Below are 21,838 nucleotides of genomic sequence, written 5' to 3' on the forward strand. Positions count from 1 at the left end.
CAGCTCATGCCTTCCTCCCTGTGCTTTTATTCCTCCCAGTATCTTGGATCCCCTTTGGTAAGGCCACAGGAGTGAGGTCATGGAGTTGGCTCTTGAGAGGACATTGTTCATCCCGTCGTGTTTCACATCAGTGCTAGGCTGTGTTCCAGGCTGCACAATGCATTTACGGTGTTTAGTCACTCCCATGGTGCGGTAATATCTGGGATGATTAACATTTTTGCCTTTGTAATAAGTTTATTTGGAATGGCTAATACTCGTGCATGTGGCTGCATAATCTTCTTCAAGGGAAATACTCATTTCCCAAAAATGTCTCCCTCCAGCCTTCCTGTCCATCAGATGCCACCAGATGCATGGTAGGGCCTAGTATGGACAATGAGCTCTATAAATTCCATATCAAAATATATCAATTTCCAGTCTAGATGTTTAATTTTAAGTTCGTTTTTGAAGTAGTATTGTCTCAGATGAGTTTTTATTTAAATTGATAACTGAAATGACTTATGTTCTCTGAGAGCATCTGTATTCCTAGACACAGATTTTTACCACTGATCAAGGAGGCAGGTTTACATGAAAGCCTTGCTCAAAAATTGGTATTACATCTCCAGGCTGTGCACAGAGTCTTGTTTTGTTGCCATCAGAACAGTTGGGGTGTGGATTTGCTGTATTTGCGTCTATGCTTTCAGCACTAGTGTAATGTAATTTGAAAACAAGTAACTTTGCATGTCCCTTGCAGCATTTCCACTCCTTTGCAACTGTACCTTGTTCTTTTATGTCCAGCTAAACAGTTAATTCCTGTGACCTCTTGGTCTAAAAGCTGAACTTGATACTAAATATCTTCTTCAGTTGCAGCCACATGTGTGTGGCTTGCTCAGGCTGCACCTCAGTGTGGTAGAATATTCATATTCATTATTAGTTGCCTCCATCCGTATTGAACACAGGCAGAATCACTATGCATCAAGGAAAGAGGAAAATGTGGTAAACTTGTTGAACATGTTGCATGAATATCTATTAGCTGAATTCACAACTTACTGTTCTCCTTTGCATAGAAAAGGTGTAGTGAATACCTCGCTGTCAGGGCACCAGTGATCTTCCTCTTGAAAATAAAAATAATCTTGTTATTGCTTCTACTTAAATGAGTGAATAAATATCTCAAAATCTGCTTTATTTAGAGTGTTATTTATTCTTACTTGATTATTGGAACAACTAATCTTACTTTCAATTAGTTTTAGAATGCGTGTGAATTGCCTTATTCTTGCAAGGAAAAAAGATGCACTTCCTCAAGGAAGAGAATAATGCAAGCATATGAGTCATCCACTTAACCTGGTCACATAATCTCATTTGTTAAACTGTAGAATGTTGTTGTCACTAAAACTTTAATGTGGTTGCTGTGAATGTATCATGTCTTGCTGACTTTGTAAAAGTCGTTATATGTAGAGATATACTGTAAATACTTTAATGAGCAATAGGGAGGGTTCCTAATGATGGGCCTGTAATATCTAAAACAGCTTAAAATATTTTTTTTTCCTTTTTAGCAAGCTTCTTAAGAGAAAGAAGTCCGAAAAAGGGCTGCAGGGAGTGACTGGAGAATGGTTTGAAGAAATAAAAAGAAGAAAATTTCAGAATTACATTGATGTCAATAGAATGCTAAAACCACCATTAGAGCATCAGCTAAGGAAGAGCAAAAACACCAGTGAGTTGCATTTGTCCATTTCCTTATCATCAAACCAATGTCTTATAGCATGTCAGAGTGTAATAGTTAAGGAGTTTCTGAAATTGCACCAAGCTCCTTCTCATATCATAGTTTTACCAAAGATATATTTTCAAAATGGGTATGTTTCTTTAAGCAGATTCTGTTAAAAGTAGAGCTGGGATTCACAAGAGAAAATCCCTGTTATTGTTATGCCATAGTTAGAATCGTAGTATGGCCCAGGTTGAAGGACATCAGGTGATCTTCAGGTCCAACTTTTCATAGGAAAGGGAACCTGGATGAGATTATTTAGTACCATTTGCAGTCACATCTTGTAAACCTCCAGTGATGGGGACTCTACCATATCCCTGAGAAGGCTGTTCCAGTGATTAATTGTCCTCACTGTAAAAAATTTCTTTATTAATCAAAATGAAATAGCTATAATTATGGTAAATACAGTGGTAGTTTCTCAGTCAAAGCAGTGATGTTTGCACTGTACAAAAAGGTTGTGGTTTAACCCCAGCTGGCAGCTAAGCACTACGCAGCCACTCACTCACTCCCCCACCTTGGGAGGGGGTGAGAATTGGAAGGCTAAAAGTGGATTGAGGAAGGAGAGTTGATAGATAAAGCAAAAGTCACACACACAAGCAAAGCAAAGCAAGGAATTCATTCACGATTCCTCATGGTCAGGCAGGTGTTCAGCCATCTCCAGGGTTCCATCACTTGTAACGGTGACTTGAGGAGACAAATGCCATCACTGGGAACGTCCTCCCCCTTCCTTCTTCTTCCCCTAGATTTTATATGCTATATTTAGATTTTATATCCCTATGGTATGGGATATCCATTAGGTCAGCTGGGGCCAGCTGTCCCAGCTGTGTCCCCTCCCACCTCCTTGTGCACCCCCAATCCACTCACTGATGGGGTGGGGTGAAAAGCAGAAAAGGCCTTGGCTCTGTGTAAGCCCTGCTCAGCAGTAAGGAAAACATCCCTGAATTATCAACACTGTTCTCAGCACAAATCCAGAACATAGCCCCATATTAGCTGCTGTGGAAATAGTTAAAGCAGCCAAACCCAGCACATTCTCTACTCCTTATCCCATACCATTTACATCATGCTCAGGTCCCACACTAGCCAGTATATCCCCATTAACCATCCCACTGCCTTCCCCTTGCCCCTGCTCTTGCTTGGACTTACCCATATACTGCAGTCTCTCAGGGGTATACCTGCTCCAAGTAGAGCCACTCTCTCCAGGGATATACTTGCTGCAGCATGGACATATCCACAGCCCCAGCCCATCTGAGGTGCAAATGCTGCCCCTTGCTATTTTTATAAATGACACTTAGCTTTCATTTCTGGGTTTGCTTTCTCCTACAGTCATTGGATAAGCCATTTTCAGGCTGTTGTGTTGTTTCAGGCATGCATTGTTTAAAATGGAAAAGAAAATGTAATGCCTTATTTCTGAGGGAAGTCTTGTTTCCTTATATTCTCCAGTTCCCTGTGGTGTGTAGCAGACCCTGCTGCTTCTTTCCCTGATCTGTGAGCGATACTCATCCTCACCTTCACACCAAATGCCAGCTGCTTTTACAGGCAGACTGAGTTTATGTTCCATTTGAAGAAAGGAAGTCATAACCTTCCCAAAGAAATCATTCACAGTATCTTGCATTGAAAATACAGTTCTGATATGCAATTTGTAGCAGAAAAAAAAGGTACTCCAGTGGCCACAGGAATCCCATAGTAAGGAATTCTATGATACAGAGGACACGTTAATCTGAGTTAGTGTTATGTAGTTACGTTACAGTCTGTTAAGTCATTGTATATTCTGGATTGTGACATTCATATTTCTTACAAACATAAAAATAAGTGAGTAATGATTGTGGGTGGCTCAATTTTCAAATGTTTGATTTGCTTATATTTTAAAACAGTTACAATTTTCGAGTGACTGAGTGCTGATTACTTTCAGAAAATCAGCCTCATGTATCCCACGTGCATCACCCAAAACCAATAATACCTTCTGAAACGTTAGACCTGTTTATCTTTCTCTGTCTTCTAGTTAGTCATTATAAACCAGCATGTCACATAGTCTGTCCAAAAATGTCAAAACTGGATTTTCCAGACATAAAAGGTAAGCAAAAGAAAATTGTTTATGAAGACATAACATTTATGTATATTTTAATACTGTATTTATTAAGAACTTCAAACAAGTCTACTTTTTATCATGCTTTTAGGTCATAAAGAAATAAAAATGTCATCTCGCACAAATCCTCAAGCACAAAAGAACACTTCAGCTTCCTTTCTGGGGTTCAGATCACCTTTTGCTTGGCTTTCCTCCTTTAGAAAATCCAGGAAAACCCAGACTCAGAAGCAACCACGGTGAGCTATAATCAGAACATACATTACTTCCAGCTTTTAAAAAGTCTATGAATTGTTCTGTGTTTTGCTTAGAAAACTTAGTTAAATTATTTTTCCAGTCTCTTGCTTTTCACCTCACTGGGAAGATTGGGATTTTACTTGGTCATGTAATGTGTCTTGGTCTGTATTGTGTCAGAAGAAAGAGGACTAAGTCACAAGTAATAGGCAGAGTCTCTTGGCTAAATCTATTTTGTTCAGGTTTTGCATAAAGGCTTAAAGTATATGAACGACTGCAGACTTAGGAGTAGCTGCATCCTATTTAATTCCCTCTCAAGAGGATACGGTGTAAGGTGCATGGGGATCTGGTGCCCTATGGCTGTGATACAATAGGCAAGTGTAGCTTTCCCCTGTCATGGCAGAGAGTACCGGCCCCAGGCAGCTCTGCACATCTAGCCCAGAGGCAGCTTAGAGGCAGCCCTGCAGCTTTAGTGCCAGCCAGGCAAACCAGACGGCTCTTGGCACTTTTGCCTTCTGTGCTTTGTCAGTGCTTTGGTTTCAGCTGGATCTGAACCAAAGATAGTCTCATACGCAGGTCTGGAGCTGCTGTTTGAAGAGCATCCTTCTCCTTTGCCATTCCCAAGGTAAAAGGTGCTGTTCAGAGGGAATGGGGTGGGAGAAAGCTACAATCAGGCTGGTTAGGCTGCCTGTTCTCTCTTAACTTTTGTCCTGTATGGCTGTATGTCAGCAACACGTGAATGAAGTCTTACTGTTCTGTGCATCTTAGGGTAATGCTTGGGACTGGCAATCACAGGTAGAGCTGCATTGTGCAGTGCTGTGAAATCTAAGTATAAAGGTGCAAGATCTTTGGTACAAAAAGCTGATTTTCACTCAGTGAGTCTCAGTTTGGTATTCTGGTCTGTGCCTGGGGCTCCATGCTGGCACAATGGTAAGACAAGGAACAGCTGTAATAAACAATGAGAGGGAATGTAAGCCTCTAAAGAAATTATGATTAGTCTGATATGTAGGTTTTGTAACAGAGCAGCTTGCTATTGTGGAGTGTTTGTATCAAAGCAGAAGATTTAAGGAGAGGTTTGAGTAGAGGCTGTGAGGTTAGCTTTGTGGATGTTCACTGGTAACTATTCTCTTACATAACAACACAACAGAAAAAGAATATGCAGTGTTAACACTGCTCCTTACCTGTCATCTTCTCCTTCCTCTTTCTTGTGACCTCGTAATGCCCCTCATCCTGGAACACAGAAATGTTGGGCCACAGTCTTCCCTGAAGAATAAAGGGACACTTGTGTAACTGAGAATCAGATTTCAAGGGTGCTTTTTACTTGTGAACAGTGAGGTAGCCAATGCACACATGAAGGTCTAGGCTTTGCTGTACAATCTAAGCACTGAAATGATTTCTTAATTTAAGACGGCAAAAAAACCAAACCATGCCTACTCATTGCATCAGCTTTTTTCCTGTGTGTTTATCTGGCTTTTCCATGGAAAATCTATCGTATCTCGGGTTCAGATGCCTTTTATTTCTGACCGAGCATAACTTGAAAAATAAACAAGTCAATCCTGACGTGTAACTGAGCTGATTGCTACATTTTCTAGTCACGCCTCTCTGTTGAAAACTTCCCCCACCCTCTTCTAGGTGTTGCCGTGGCATGTGGTTTGCTTTATGCATAGGCAAAGCACTGAAATAATCTGCCTCTCTCCAGGTAGAGTTATTTTGGAGAGCCAGTGAAACACTATAGGACGCAGCACTGTAAATCCTTGTAAGTAAGCCTAACTGGCAGAAGCTTTTCAACGGCTAAACATTAATGGCTGGTTAGAGGGTCCTTTAAGTTCTGGAGAGACAGTTTCGTCAGCTGCGGTGGTGGTTTACTGTGAGGATAAATTATGGATGCTGCAGGAAGGAGTGCGCTTACATGGAGATACAGAAGATGCTAATAAAAGGTTTGTAACTGTAGTCTGAAGGCAATGAAATGTTTGATCACATTTGGTTCAAAGGTGTCAGTGTTCTAGAATTCATCCTTACTGTTTTCTAATAGGTAAGTGCGATTCATCCTGGGCAAAAATGCTGTTTAATTGTGTTTTCAGCATATGTGAGTTGTGTGTTTGGTTTTTAGTTGGCTTCTTATGTAGTTCTGATAAGAATAATATTGAAGAAAATGGATTATACTGACATCAGACAGCTTGAAGGTAGCCTGGGGAAGACAGGTGCCTTGCCTCTGTGGAAATACTAATTTGCAGCATATTTCAATTCATGGATTTTTATTACTGTTACCAGTAGTGATAGTCATCTTTTACTTTTAATCTTACATAAAAAAGATACATATGTATGTAAGTGGAAAAGTATAAAATTTAATTTCTTTTCTTCCATACTGAGTAGTATTTTCCAGATGGCAAATATTTCTGAACTTGAACATCAATTTAGTTTCTTTCCTGTTTATGAATAATAGACAGTATTTACAAGTATGTGTGTATGCATTGTCTGCAAAATAATGTAAACAGTGCTCAGTATCATTAACCAAAAAAGAAACTGTATTACTGTTTCCTAAAATTAAGCAATATTTCTCTGAAAGTAAGCAAAACTTTAATTTTGAAATGCTGGAAAACTTAAAAATGTTCGTAGAAAATAATGAGGCAGTTTGGGAAATGAAGAGATTGGCATAGTGAAAAGATTAAAATAACCTTGTTTGTATAAGCTAGCAAGGAGAAAAATAAAGCAGGATACAGTGACCAGTTATTTCTGAGAGAACAGTGACAATAAAGACACAGATTAATTTAGAATAGTGCCAGAGGTGCAAATGAAAATTTAAATTTTGCCTAGACTATCAGAAGACATTTCTAACTGACATTTCTAACTAACATGTCTACTTCATGTAGGTTCATTGCAAGAAGTAATTAATACAACATCAAGTGAGGAGAGCTTTGCTCTCTTGGGCTTTGCCAAAGAGTGGCTTTGCACAGTAAAGCTGAAGAAGAAAGCTTCTAACAAAGTTTTTGCATTTTTATTATGGGTATAAGTAAAACTAAGGTAACTTGCTAAGCCACAGGATTTTACTGAACTTAAATTGCAGGAAATCATTGTAAAAGCTCTGAAACCAAGTTTCGTTCTTAATTTGTTTTAAAAGCATTAAAACATATTCAACTTTATTAAGTTTAAAGGAAGAGCTACACACATTTCTGAGTTCTGGTTCTGTAAACTTCATTCAAAGGGAGAAGTAACCCACTGATTTAATGGCTGTTTTTATTTAGAGCTACACGGAAAAATTAGGAATTTCAGAATCAGACTGTCTAGCCAAATCCTAAGCCTGCTGAAGTCAACAGGCTTGTTTGGTTTCAGCTGGACCCCGTGTCAGAGAGGAATCCTGGTTTTACAGTTCACAATTACAGAAGCAAAAACAAATTGCACCTTTCAACTGTTCTTCCCTGCCTGCAAGCACATTGCAAACAAATGACAAAGCACTTCAGGAGGAAAGGCTGGGCCACAAAGAACTTGCCAACAAGCCGGTTTATACTTGCTGTTGAAGCACAATAAAGTAGTCTACCTGAGCACAGGGAGCTTTTAAGAGCCTAAGAACAAGGTCATTCATAAAGACTTTGAGACAAACAGGACTGAGCAGAACCATCTTTCCCTACTTCATTTTCTCTCAAGAATTAACTTCCTGGGAAAAAACAGTTTCTGAGACAAGGAAGAACTGGCAATAAGCACAGGCTGAACAACATTTCTTTCAGGGCTTTTGAACGGACGGGTTTGCTTAATTGTAAAATAAGGATCTGCAGACTCGAATAGACTCAGTGTAAGTCAAGTCCTGTTCTTGTTTCTTTAGTTTATTTTGTATTTGTCTGCAAGTCACCCCATTGAACAGAGTACTTTTTATATTCAGGGTTTCTCGGCATGTTCTAACCACTGCATTACTCATGGACACTCGAGCCAGTTCTCTGCCAAGCCCTTGCAGTCTTAAATAGCTTAGGAAAACAGATGAGCCTTCTACCATGTCTTAAAAATTGGTAAAGAAAGGCTGTTTTGGGTGAGTAGCAGCAAGTTCCAAAGTTCACACCAAAAACAGTCTGCTGTCTGTCTCTCCTCCTTTGCAGGGCCAGAGCACAGCTCTGCATCTGAGCAGGGTGAAATGGAAGAGAAAAACAATAGAATTGCAGATGCAAACCACTCAGAGATTTACAAGTAAATAACTTAGGCTATGAGTAGTACCTACTAAATTATTGCTGTTTGGAAAAAGAATGAATGCCGTCTTACCATAATGCTGGATTGAAACAACTACTTTATGGCTGTTGAAGACACTGAGATGTCAGTAGGTTGAGCTCATTTTGGGCTGTGCAGTTATGAAATTTGCTAGCTGACAAGGCCAAACTGAATGGTACATTTTCCCAGCACTCTATTTTTGCAGGATTTTGGCAGGGCGGGGAGTTAAGGATGAATTCTTCATAGAGCAAATTTTCTTCAGATGCTTCTCAATAGTTGTTAAAATGAGAAGCTGATGGATATTCACTACCTGATGAAATTACATCAAGTTCCTTTTCAAAGCCAACATTTAAATCCCTCTCCCTGCAGATATGACAGTTCTGCTAGCCCATCCTCAAAAGTGGAAGAAATGGCAACGGTAAGTAGCTTATCAATTTATTGTCTGCAATGCTTAAGTACAGATTTTTCAAAAACTAGTCCCCGTGGTTTAGGCCACTGCTTTAACATCTGTTTAAGTAGTATTCTTGCAGTTCTTGTTTTAAATGCTGAGTAAAATGTCTGTGTTGTGAACTTGTTGCATGTAGTAGAATGAGCTTGCCTGCTAGCTATGAAAGTCCAAAGCCTTCCTAGCTAGGCCCTAAGTCTAGCTCTGCCAGATTTCAGTTCTTTCATAATGACAGAATAATTGCATGGATCTTTTCCTAGGTCAAGATGCTCACATATCTTGGCAACTGTAACCAACCTGTAAATAGATCAAAACTCACACTAAACAATAATCTCATGTATTTACTTTGTTTCGTTTCATTTGTACAAGGATGAAAAAGAGTAGCTGGCTTGGGCAGGCAGTAGGGTAGAACCTCTTCTGCAACATTTCCATGCACAGAGTTACCATGTAAATGTAAATTTTGAAGTAGGAATTTTTTTTTTTGGATGTATGTTCCATTTTATAAGCACAAGCTCATTTTAAGGATGAAACAACAGCTTTATTTCTGATGTAATTTAAGTTCATGCTGTTGAAATAACAGATTTTCTTCCAAGGATTATATTTTCTATTTTAATTACTTTATTACCCTGTATTACTAACATGTTTTCCTCATATTCAGTTGGGTAGTATAAGCACAGAGGGGACTAAGAAGGTATACAGTATATAATCAAAGGCACAGAGGATGTAAACTGGCCACCTCCCTTCTCTCATATTTCAAAAACAAAGGGATAATCTATATTAATATATGGGTGAGCAAAGATCTTATCAGAGAATCCTGTGTGTTATATAAACATATAATATAAAGCTGTATTATAGCTAGACTAGTAAAATATTATTAATATGGTGAACAACAAAGTAGTAAGGTGGGTTTTTTTTGAAAAAAGGAGAAAGAGTGTCAGCTAAAATAATTCAGGAGTTAAACAGTTGTCTGCACTTCTACCCTCTGAGACTGTGAGCTGAGAGAAATATGGGTGGGACAGAACCTCTCCAGTTTAACATGTGATCCAAACACAGATGGGGAATAGGATGACATTTTCCCCACTTCTACCACTAAGTGCTGTCTTGCAATAAGAAAATGGACTGTAGTGTTAAATTACTAAATCTCTGTTGGGAGGTCAACATGTGAATTTTAAAATACACTGGTCAAGGAAGAAGTGATGGGGGAAAACTAAATTGAGAGATACAATGCAATAAGGAATACAGTGCAATAAGGGTGCATTTGGATAAAATAAGTAAACTATGCCCTTATCCAAAACATGCTACAGTATGAGGACAAGATGAGTAATTCTCCTTATTATATGTGTAGAAGTCTATAAAATGCATGCAATTTTACAACCCTCAGTTATGTATTTTAATAATACGTTATTTAGTGGACTGACAGAGTTTGCTCACCTCTGGGACTTGTGACACAGTTTGTGATGTGACATGTGAAATGTGATTTGAACCCACATGTAGAACTGAAACCAAGTTACCTTACAATTTTTAACAGGCTGAAATGTGTAATTCCCCAAAGTCAGCTGTAACAAGCGGTCATTCTTTTGATACAAACCAAAATGAAACAATGGAGAAAAGTACACTGGAATGGAATGAACAGCTGGAGAAGGAGATTTTCAGTGGTAAGTGTGTGTCCTTACTTTGTTCTGATGGTATTGTCACCAGAAGTGACTGTGTTTTGAGAGAATTTTCTGCAAAAGCACAAGCTTTATAGACGTGGCTCATTTCTAGCAGAGTGGCTACTTTTTGTTCTCTTCATCTGACTGCGGAATGTCTACTCCAACATTGACTTCAAGAGATGTCGCTGATCGCTCTTAGAATGCATTTTATCTCATACTGACGCAGTTCAGAAGAGTCACATGGAGCTGTGTACAGTTCTCCCTGCTGTTTCTGTCGGGAGCCCACACTGCACCCTCTAGATGCAGACATGTGGTTCTGTGAGAATTCTATCCCAGTTTCCTGTATGCATGATTTTGATAATGATGAATTACTGGGCTGATTTTAAAAACTGTAAAGCCACAAACCACAGAAGCAAGATGCATTATGGCATTCAGTTAGCTTTCTGGGAGCCTTTATAGTCCCAGTCAAGAGTTGCAGGTTCTCTTTTAGCTTGGCTCATGTCCTCCCAATGAAAGACTCAGAAACAAGTCATCTTTTTTCTTGTTCTAAGATGAGTTTCTCAGGAGTCTTCTCTTTTGTGTCCTGAAGAGAAACTTAGAAAAATGGAGAATTTTAGTACCTTTGGATCACATTTTATTCCAACTATACATCCTTATCAATGCTTTCTTAATGATTTTGTACTGTTAGCACAGATCTGTAATGACTGATTGGTCAGTCTTACGTACTTAAGTGGATCAGGAAATTCTGTAACAAAACAGTCATATCCATTGTATATTATGTGTGGTATTTTCAAAATACCAGAAGAAGACAATTAGCAAAGGCATAATTTGTTTTGACAATAAAAATAGTTTTAGTACATTGCTGTCAGTCTTCTGACTGAATATCTTGGTTAATTGAGCTATATAATGTTTAATTCCAGTTCATGAGGTTGCCTATATATATGTATATAAATATGTATCTGTTGCTAGATTGAATCCTAACTAATTACCCATTCTTATCCAGAAAATGCCATTTTCAGTGCTCAATTAAGTGTAATAGACTACAATTCAGAAGAGAACTTCTTTTATGAATGAAACAAACAGTGGACACGCCAGACTACTGAATATGCTTGTTTGATGGTTTGCAGGATTCTGTTTTCTTGCAGTTACATCATAACTGTGCTTTGTGAACATGCAGAAAGGTCCATGGTTACCTAGTGAATTCTTTTCAGGGATTTTTCTGCTTACAAACTATATTTGGAAGGTTTACACACACACACTCACAAATATACAATGTGTGAGTGAGAACTCAGACTTCAAATTGTTTTGTTCTTCTTTTGAATAGCATGAAGACTAACATTTACATAAAGAGCAGTCATGGCAGAGAACATTTTTTTTCTTGTAGTTATAATGGGTGACTGCTGAAAGGTCCTATGGAGGAAGAATGTGTGGTTTGGGAAGGGTTTTGAATTCTTTTAAAGCCAGTTCTGATTATTAATGTAGTACGTGAAACCTTTTAACATAAATAGTCAGAAGATTATTCAAGAAAACAAAACCAAGTATCTTTTTTTTTTTTTTTTTTTTTTCTGTGCAGTTCTAAGTGATCTGGATGACCAGCTGGCCCAGGAACAAATCCAAGACCCTTTGGACAGGACAGTTTCTACTAGCAGTGCATCAAATGTCCAAAGTAGTAGTGCATTCCCTACTTCAAAGAGGCAGACTGCTACTAGGGGGCAACAGAGAAATGACTGGAGTGACATGCCTAGCACATTTTTCCCAGATGGACTGAGAACACTAAGGGCCAAAGATGAACACAAGATTTTCATCAGACCAAGGAAGTTACACAGTGCATATATAAACTGGCACCAAACAGCCTTTCAAGAAGATTGCAGTTATGGTGATGCAATCAATGGAAATCCTCGTCTGCACCGTAGGAGGCTGTCTTCGGTTTCTTTCGGACGGTCTTCAGAAGGGAGCTTATATCCTCCTTCTGTAACACAGAACAGTGGATTTAGGCACAAGAGTTGTATGAACAGGGATACAGCTGGCAGAAGTTACTCTGTATGTTCCCTTCGGAGATGTCCATCATCAGTATCTTCTGATCAGCTATCAGCATCTAGTTTACAGCATCCATTGGCAAGGGAGAGCAAGAATGGTTTTGTACCAAGGTTTGGTCGACAGAACCCAAAGAGAATTCCTCTGTCTTCCATTGTATGGAACAACACACCAGACTCTTCTGAAGAAACTCCAGAAAAAATGTTTAGAACTCAATCACTGATGGAGTTTCATGCTACAGACTATGGTAGATATCCCAGCTCTTTACAAGAAACTAAGAAGCACTCAAGTTACCACTCAAAACACCACTATAGAAGATCTATTTCAAGCAGTAATTGCTTTAGCAGAGTTAGTTGCCCTGACAAAGCTACTTCTCCGTTGCCCTTTGATAATTGGGAAAACTATCCTTTGTACAAATCAGAAAATAATCTCTCTAGATCCTACTACAGAGATACCTCTTCTCATGGCAAGTTGTATGCAAACCAAAAAAATTCTTCTTATGGAAGAAAAGACAGCTATCCTTCTTGGGCTGATATTCCTCAGTGTTACAATGATGAAGTGTTTGTTTCCCCTGATGCCAGCTTTGAAGTGTTTATGGCTAATTTAAATGACCAACAGTGGGCACATACAAAGAATGCCAAGTTTGGTTCACAGCACCTGCAGAACGATTTTCACATGTACTCTCCAGAAAATACAAGTATCAAAAGGATGACAAGAACTGCAAACAGAACTTTTTCAGAATTCACTGAGGGCTGTCAGCCTTGGCTAAGTCGTAACTCTTCTGTTTCTTCATCTGGTATCAGAACTGATGAGTCAGTCTTTCCCAGTTCAAAGGACCAACCAAAACCTACAGGACTGAACAGGAATTCAGTTGTCGTTACCCAAAGGAGTACTAAGGCAGACTTTGCACACCTGGAAAGGGCTGAATGTATGAAACAGCAAGATGGAGACATGCTGTTACAGTCAGTTCCTCAACAAGCAGATACAAGCTACATCAACGCACAGAGTTTTTCCTCTAACAGCCCTGCTTCCGCCATGTGGCAAAGAGATGTATCTCTCTTTAACACAATGACATCAAAGAGACAAACCGAAGCCACTGCCAGAGGAGATACTGCAAAAATTTATATATCAAATGGTGATAAAAGAAATTTGGAAATGAAGGAAAATGATTGCCCACCCAACAGTGTGTTCAGTCAACCTCTCTGTATTTCCCCAGCTGACAAGAGCAGGAAAGCACCTTTTCTTCCAAGTCAGAAAGAATGGGAACATAATCTGCATTATGCAGCACAAAGAGAGAGCGTCAAACAGGGTAACTGGAGTGCAGAAGCCCTTAACGAAGCTACTCCAAAGAGACAGTCCTCACTACTGAATGTTACTTCTGCTCTATCCACTGAAAAATTAGCAAGCTGTCAAGGCATGTTGTCCTGTCCTCCTGAGTGCTCATCTAGTTTCTCAAAAAGCTCTCCACAAGCACTTTCTCATAAAGACAATTCTCAATGCTTAGGAACACTAACTAGCTCTTCAGTAAATTGCACAGTTACTGAATCTCAAGCAGAAGAGGGAAGAACAGCTCAAGTGAGCAGAACAGGTGTTAGCAAAGAGATTTCACAGAAAACACTGCAAAATGCAAGCACTTTAGTTACTAAGGACTGTAATGGACAATTCACTGCTAGTTCTCCACCAAATGGAAATAATGGAAATTCTGGAAGTATTTATATGCATAGTTTTGATGGAGACCCCAATACCTCTGAAAATAGTTTAAGTTATTTTTGCCTTGAAGAAGGAACTGGAAAAATGAGGAGTACTTCACCTTGTGTCGGAAGGTTTCACAAGCAAGACAGCTCGCCAAGACATACCAGTAGCTGCAGTATTACTGGCTCCCCTGGCAGGAACAGCTCCAAATCTTCTGACCCCCTTGTTATTTATTACACTTTGCCTAGAAAATCAGCTAGCATTGCAGGCAGTATTATGTCAGATACGCCCATTTCTTTACCTAGAGAAAGCAGAACAACATACGATTGTTTGAGGTCTGAAACTCCACATAGAGCTGACACCTTTTATTCTAATCAAAGAGATGTGTCTTGTTTAGACCCAAAATGTTCCTTTTTAACATCAGCATCATTAAATGCTGCTACAAGTAATAAAGATTACCCCAGTCCTTTAACCAAAAGTATGAATGATTCAGTAAGTAGTAGTACATCAGTTGATCTGACAGACAGATGTAAACATCTAAGTAGAAGAGAATCCTCTGTGTTTTCAGATTATAAGGAGGGGGGAAATTTTTTGCAGAAATATAAAACCACAAGCACATTTACAGTTTGTGTTGATGAAGATCATGTCAAGTATCATGAATTAGTTTCAATTTATTACACACTACCACGGAGGCATTCAAGAACATTTTGTAGCCTCTTTAGAGATAATTCAGAGGATGCAGATTTACCTTGTCCCAAAGAAAATGCTCAGTCACCAAGAATACAAAACAAGAAAAATGAAGATCATGTGAGTTTAGCAAATGGTTTTTTCCCTACTACTTCAGAAAAAGAGGTGCCTTCATATTCTTCTGATCAAGTATCTTCAGTTTTGGTCACACCTCAGAATTTAAGAACTGCTGTTGATAGTGAAGAGGAGAGTTCTCACTTATCCCCTAGCTCTGAGAAGTCAGTGAGTGTGGTAACTAACAAGAAAGAAAATTCAGCATACCTTTCATTAGCAGAAAATGTGCTTTCTGATGTGGTGACAAAAGAAATTTCTTTTGGTGGCCCACAACCCACTGCAATAGCAGCTAAGTCAGGTAAGGTCATTTCTGATGCTTCAAGCAGCCAAAAGGCAGAAATACATCTGAAAGAAAAGAAGGAAATTTTACAAAGAGCCACACCACTAATGTCCACTTTATCAACCCCTCCCAAGCCAGGCAGACATTTAGAGAATCGTTTATATTCTACTTCAACAAATAAAAATATTACACAGAAGGGAAGCTCTGAAAGTTGCTCTCAGCCCCCAAAAGTGAACAACAGGAAAAATTTAAACAGTTTACTCCTCCGCTCTGGAGAGAAGAGTTCCCTTGGAAGGAGTGGTAACACAGCACATGCTGATGTGCCACTTACTCCCATGGAAGACATGTACACAGATAGTACCCAAGTTAAACAGAGAGTAAATTTCCGACACCAAACTACCCCTCTGTGTAATAATAAATTTAATGGACTGCAATTAAGGGCTGACAGTTCAAGAAAAAAAGAAAATGGTTTAAACTTTTGTAGCAAAGTGCTTCCAGAGTCTCAGAGAAAAACATCTGAGGTGAGCACAGCTTCCAGTGCTTATCCATTACTTCAGCTAGACAAAGTGACTAGCACAGATACAGATGAAGTAAAGAATTCAAAAATTAAAAAAGAGCAAAACTCACAGAGTTCTCACATGGGTAAAGTTTACAACAGTTTTCAGGAATCAAAGAGGCGTAGTGAAGGCAACCTGAACATTAAAGATAAAGTTCCCAGGGCTACACAAGATAAGAAGATAACACAGAGTGCAGAAGATGAGAACAAACTTCTCTCCGACTGCACAAGAGACAAAGTCAAAGACATAGAAAAAAGGAAAAACAGACCTTCAATTAAAAATAAATTGGCAGCTGTTTACAAAACAAGTCGTAAATTTTCAAGTAAAAATTTACCCCCCAAGCCACACATAAGTAACATTTTTTCACAGAATGATGGAAGTGCCACTTCTTTAGAGGTCAACATGTCCCTTGACTCATTGATTTCAATGGATTCCCACCAGCCATTCCTGGAGTTGGACAATGAAAATCAGAATCACAGTCTGAACTCTGATAAGAATTTGCCAAGACCAAGAACAGCTGAGAATAAGAAGACTGAAAATCAGAATGATCCTTCTTTGCTTGTTAACACCAAAAGGAGGCCTTTTACAAGTTCATACACCCAGAAGGAAGCCATCAGTCCTCGAAAAACTGCAGTGAAAGTGGAAAATAGGCCAAGACTCACAACCCTATTTCCAGATAAAGCAGTAACCATGAGAAATAAGAATTCCCAAATGCTTGATCTCGGGTTAGAAAGCAAAAGCCAGCCCATCACTCCTAGTGCTACTACCTCATACCCACTGGATGAAGAGAAAGGAAGAGCTAGCAGTCATGCCTGCGCTCCTCCCTCGCCACTTTTAACTGACAAAAACTCAAACACCTATGTAAATAACTGCTTGCAGGCAGACACATGTCCAGAGCAAAACTTGACTTCCCAGACAGTGCTTGGTCAGCGTCAAAATGCCTTTCAGCCTACTGGATTAGAAAACGCTAACCTCAATAGCTATCGGTTGCGCAAGAGCCATGCGAAAAGTCAGCGTGAGCGTCACCTCTCTGAGAGCATCTGTGCTCGAGATTCCCTTGAGACCTCTGCCTCAGGAAGCAATATTCTACCCAAAGATGGCATACATGGGAAGAGATTTAAATCTTACTCAGAGCTGTTGTCTTGTGACGAGAATGAAAACTGGGCGTCAGACGATGAGAAATGTTACAGCACTAGAAATTTAATGTATCCGTCTGTGGAATTTGGTATATTTGGCAAAGAGCAACAACTGGCTTTCCTGGAAAATATCAAGAGGTCACTCACAGAAGGGCGATTATGGAGACCATGTCTTCTTAATAACCCTGGCGCTTTCAGAGATACAGAGAACTCTTCTATAAACAGGGCTGAGCTTCTGAGCTCGAGTTCTGCTGGGAGCAAAATGTCATCAGCTGCTTCGTCGCCCCGAGAGCTGACTGATACCTACGTGGAAGACCCAGCCGCTTATTCGGACTCAGACAGTGATACCACCACCGATGATGAATATTACCTAGATGAGATAGATAAAGAATCAGAGCTATGAAGGGACCGTGGTACTAAGAGGGCATGACAGCGTGGTAGTTTCTGGGCAGGCAAAAACATGCCAAATACGTTGAGTCCATTCTTGTGCTGCTATAAATCGGTACAGCTTCCTTAGTTTCAAGGGAGTTAGTATCTTATATTAGCTGAGCATTAGACTTTTGTATCAAATGTGTGGCTTCACTATTCCTGTTTCTCTTAGCAGGGAAAAACAATGTTAAAAAATCCCTTCCCCAAATACTAGAAGGTAAATAGCTGTGGAGTTCTGGGCAGTGTGAGTCCAGGAATGGCTTTCCTCTGAGTCAGCAAGCAGTAGTTAGGTTCCTGCCAGCTACACAGTGCTGGAATGGATAAATTCTAGCTTGAGCTGCTTTTTCTTACAGAACTTAATAGAAAACTAAGAAGTTAATTTGCTGATAATTTGCTGTTTCTCTGATCTTCCTCATTATCAAGCATGATAACGCTAATCCATCTCACTGAACAAATATCCTCACAAAATGAAACCTCTTAAATTTTTACAGCGTATTCTGTATGAATGTTCTTTTTCTGCATTCCTGGGAAGTGTAGCAGTAATGTCCCTGGTGGCATTTGTTCTGCTCTGCTGTTGAGGCAGATTCCACATCAGGACTTTCCAGCATTGCAAGAGCAGTGAGCAATGTGAGTTGCAGAAGTATTTCTAGTGTCGGAGAAAAAGCTCAACACAGGGTACAGCACTAAAAACTGACCGAAAGAAAGACAGCTGAGCATGGAAATCTGCTTTCCAGACATGGAAGGTTCATAACTGGCACAGCTTTGGTTACAGTTGACATGATTGGCCAGATTTCTGCCTTTGACTTAGAAACAGGTTAATTTGGATTAACAGTGAGACACTTTCAACAATTCAAAATATAAAAATATTCAGCCTGTTGATTTCCTATATAAACCTCATAGGCTGAATCTTAAGTTGTTGTGGGAAGATAACCAAAACAACTTGTGAGGTCCCAAAGTTCTGCAGCTGCCTCTGCTTGGCTGATCTCAGGATGAGGCAACTGCATCCACTGGGCTCCTTCAGGGCAGCAGCACCCGGGGCAGCCTGAGAGGGCATTTGGCTGGGGCACCACTACACTGGTAGTACAGACTGGTAGCTTTTTACATGCAAAGTAAAAAAAAAAAAAAAAAACAGTAGGAAAGGCTCTTTTCCCTTTGCTTACCATCCCTTTTTGGTATTTTTCAACTGTTCCTGCTGTGACCACAGTACTCTTTATCATCCAAACTGAACGGCTGTAAACATGTTCCATTGGCTCTTCTTCAGCCACAACAATAATGTAGTATTATTACTCAGTAGCCAAAACTTGTCCCTGGCCATTAAATTTCCAACTAAGCTTTGTTCTCTTTTTATGAAAAATCAGAAGTGGCTCACTGAGCCAGAAGATATATTTAAAAATAATTATACATTTTCTTCTACTTAATTTCTAATTTCACATATGGTCTGAAGTGATGGTCCATATTTTTATATGCTTTTTAATATAAAATTTCTGTAGGATATAACTATATTTTTCTAACTCAAAGAACAGTATACTGGTATTTTAAAATTATATCTTTCACACAAAACAAGCTATGCTTGTATCACTGACTACTCCACAAGAAACTAAAAGATGAAAATATTACAGTAGGTAAGAGGTATCCTTATTTTTTCATACTGTAAGCTTCGTTAAAGAAGTGGGTCTGTAGTTCAAATCTGTACTGATATATAAGTATTATTTTACGCTGGGGTAATTTGTCTTTAGTTGTACATAGAAGGACTAACATAAACTGTATACTTATAGTCAGAATTGACCTCTACGACATGCCTGTTTCACAAGGATATAAGAATATGCTGACATGGGCAATGCTGTAATGAAATGACTACTGTATAATTGCAGTCTTGTAAAATGTGGTATTCTAAGGAGCAATTATGTTTTTCTGTAAATGTTTCTATTCTCTGTGTACAGGATTCTGTAGAGTAAGACAATAAAACCAGCTGAGTATCTGTGCGGAATTTCTGCTGTTGTACATTTCTGAAAAATATATTAATCCAAAAATTTGGGATACCAGGCTACATAAGGTAAAGAATAATAAAAGAAATGTTTACAAAGGAAGTAAATGGTCATACAGTTTTTCTTGACTAGAGGTGGATGGTTTAGAACATTTTTATTTGTAAGTATTTTCTACCCATTCAACAGTAGTTGGATTAAGTTTTCACCTTGCAGGCATAAATTTTTTTCATTTGCTATGCTGTGTATGACAGAAAATCAGGTGGCTTGATTTAATGATTTAATGTAAGCAAGTAAAAACTGCTTTTGATTGTAAATCAGTTGTGGAAGACTGCAGCCTGTTGAGGATCTGTAAACTAAAATTTCACTGAACTCTAACAATTGATTGCATGAAAACATAGGGAGAAATACCTTCTGAGTAGCAATCATTTCCATTCATTGTAGCAATTTTGACACTTCAACTCTTCCAAGATTTTCTTTGGCAAAGATATATTCTATAAATATTGATAATTTATAGGATTTTCATATTTAAAACTATTTGTTTGAAATAAATTCTGCATTCACGTGAAAAAAAAAGTATTAGTACTGCATTTGTTTTTCACTTGCTGTGAATGCAATAGATTATAAAAAAAAAAAAAAAAATCTAGCATCTTAATATGGTTGCCAACATCATCAGGGTGCTGATGCCAACAAAGCCATGGATTGAGCAGGGCAGCCAGTCTTGGTCCGTCTTGCAGCTGTAGCCAGCAGCCACATCAGCTGCTGGGCTCAGGCCTGCGTCCTGCACAGGAAGGATGTGCTGCCTTCTCCTGTCCTGCCAGCTGATGAGTCTCCAGCACACAAAGAGTTTCCTGTCAGTGGTAGAATCTTTACAGTAGACATATTAAGCCCTTAGAGAGCCGTATGCCTACAACTTGCCTTGAGGTGCCAATACTCCATGCAGGGGCCAAGGGTAGTGTTTGATGAGTAGTTTTACAAGGTGATGATCTCCACATGAAAATCCCTTCAGCTGCAGTTAGGCCTGAAAGAAACCTGGCTGCCACGTGCCTGTAATGGTGTGTGAGACTCATCACGGTCTTTCAGCCTTAATTACTGCAGCCAGGATTTGTGGTACCTGAGCTCACTGATGCAGTCCCTCAGCCTGGCTTCAGAAGGAAACATGGTTTATGAACTAAGGTGGTTTATCTGTCTAGACCTCTGTCCACCCAGTAGGTCATCCATGTGCCCAGATGATCTTTGAGCATTCTACCATCTTGATGACATTTGAAAGAAGGGACAGAAATCTCATGGTTTCATCAAAGGATAACTCAGGGTGGGTGTGACCTCAGAAGGTCTCTGGTGCAGCCTCCTGCTCACAGCAGATTGGCTTCAAGGTCAGGGCTGGCTTCTCAAGGCTTCATCCAGTTGAGGCTTGAAAATCTCTGAAGATGGAGACTGGACAGCCTCTCTGGGCAACCTGTACCTCAGTCTGTAACATGGACACATTACAGGGTGACCATCTCTTCTTTCAACTCATGCCAGTTGTCTTTCATCCTTCTGCCCTGCACCATCTCATGATCTTCCTGGGGGCTTCTGTAAGGTCCACCCCCTCATCGAATGTATCTCTTAACAGGCTTGACAAGTCCAGCTGCCCCAGCCTCTCCTCACAGAGCTGGTGCTCCAGCTCTGCCATCTCAGTGGCTTCCCCTGGAACTGATCCAGTTTATTGATGTCTTGTACTGTGGAGCACAAGGCGGGATGCAGGATCTAGATGTGATCTAACAAGTGCTGAGTGGAGGTGGATAATGACTCCCCTTGACCTCTGGCTCTGCCCGTGTTCATACAGCCCAGGCTGCTGTTGGCCATTGTTACTGCCGGGGCTCATTGACGGCCCATGTCCCTCTCCCTGCCCAGCAGGACCCCCAGGGCCATTCTCTCAGAGCTGGTCCCAGCAGCTGGTCCCAGCTCAGAACAGGGGTGGCTCCTTCCCAGGGACAGGGGCCCAAAAGCACTATCAGGCCCAGAGCCCCCCACCTCCTCAGGGCTCCCCCCGCTCTCCCTGCCCATGGCTCATGACACCATTTCAGCCCAGCCTGGAGCCATCAGTCCCTGCCCCACTGATGGCACAGATCATTGGTCTCCACCTCTCCACTGCCCTCCCTGGCCAGCCCACCCTGTTGAGTCTGGCCCTATCTGCAGGGTGACATCCCCAGGACAGGCAGCTAGCCCAGAATGGTGTCTGACCCCAGTTTCCCTCACAGGGACCGATCCTGATCTGCAGATTGATGTCCCTGCCTGACCTCAGCTCTCACCTGTACTCTGCAACATGACACAAGTTTTCTCTCACCTGTTGGGAGTATCACACATGGTATGTTGGTGGAGATCTGTGGCTGTCTGAAGTGAGGGAATTGAGGAGACTAAAGACAAAAGCAAGGAGGAAGCCAGACTTGGTAATTCCCCCTTCAAGGAACCTGTTTTTCATGGTCTATATGCACAGAGACTTGAAGTTCATGTTATTCAAAACCAGGCAGAATTCATTTGTGCTCTCATTGCTTTGCATGTGAAAATCCAGGCTTGCCCGGAAGCTTCATTTAATTCTCCTACAGCCTTG

The 21,838-nt window shown here is 40.1% G+C and overlaps 1 protein-coding gene across 3 annotated transcripts in view; it reads left to right on the plus strand.

The window, feature by feature from the left end:
- EXPH5 (exophilin 5) overlaps window positions 1–19,253 on the plus strand; it is a 34,875-nt gene extending 15,622 nt beyond the window's left edge. The window contains exons 2-7 of one of the 3 annotated variants that reach the window (XM_069014319.1): window positions 1,530–1,687; window positions 3,735–3,806; window positions 3,910–4,054; window positions 8,610–8,658; window positions 10,214–10,340; window positions 11,911–19,253. In XM_069014319.1, the coding sequence (XP_068870420.1) occupies window positions 1,530–1,687; window positions 3,735–3,806; window positions 3,910–4,054; window positions 8,610–8,658; window positions 10,214–10,340; window positions 11,911–17,240 (5,881 nt within the window). In that variant the 3' untranslated portion in view covers window positions 17,241–19,253. Of the gene's footprint in view, window positions 1–1,529; window positions 1,688–3,734; window positions 3,807–3,909; window positions 4,055–5,782; window positions 5,987–8,609; window positions 8,659–10,213; window positions 10,341–11,910 lie in introns of those variants that run through there. The other 2 variants (XM_069014310.1, XM_069014313.1) reach the window with 2 other exon arrangements.
- Window positions 19,254–21,838: the final 2,585 nt, after the last annotated feature.

The sequence above is a fragment of the Aphelocoma coerulescens genome, chromosome 1, assembly GCF_041296385.1.
Source record: "Aphelocoma coerulescens isolate FSJ_1873_10779 chromosome 1, UR_Acoe_1.0, whole genome shotgun sequence".
NCBI classification, from domain to species: Eukaryota; Metazoa; Chordata; class Aves; order Passeriformes; family Corvidae; genus Aphelocoma; species Aphelocoma coerulescens.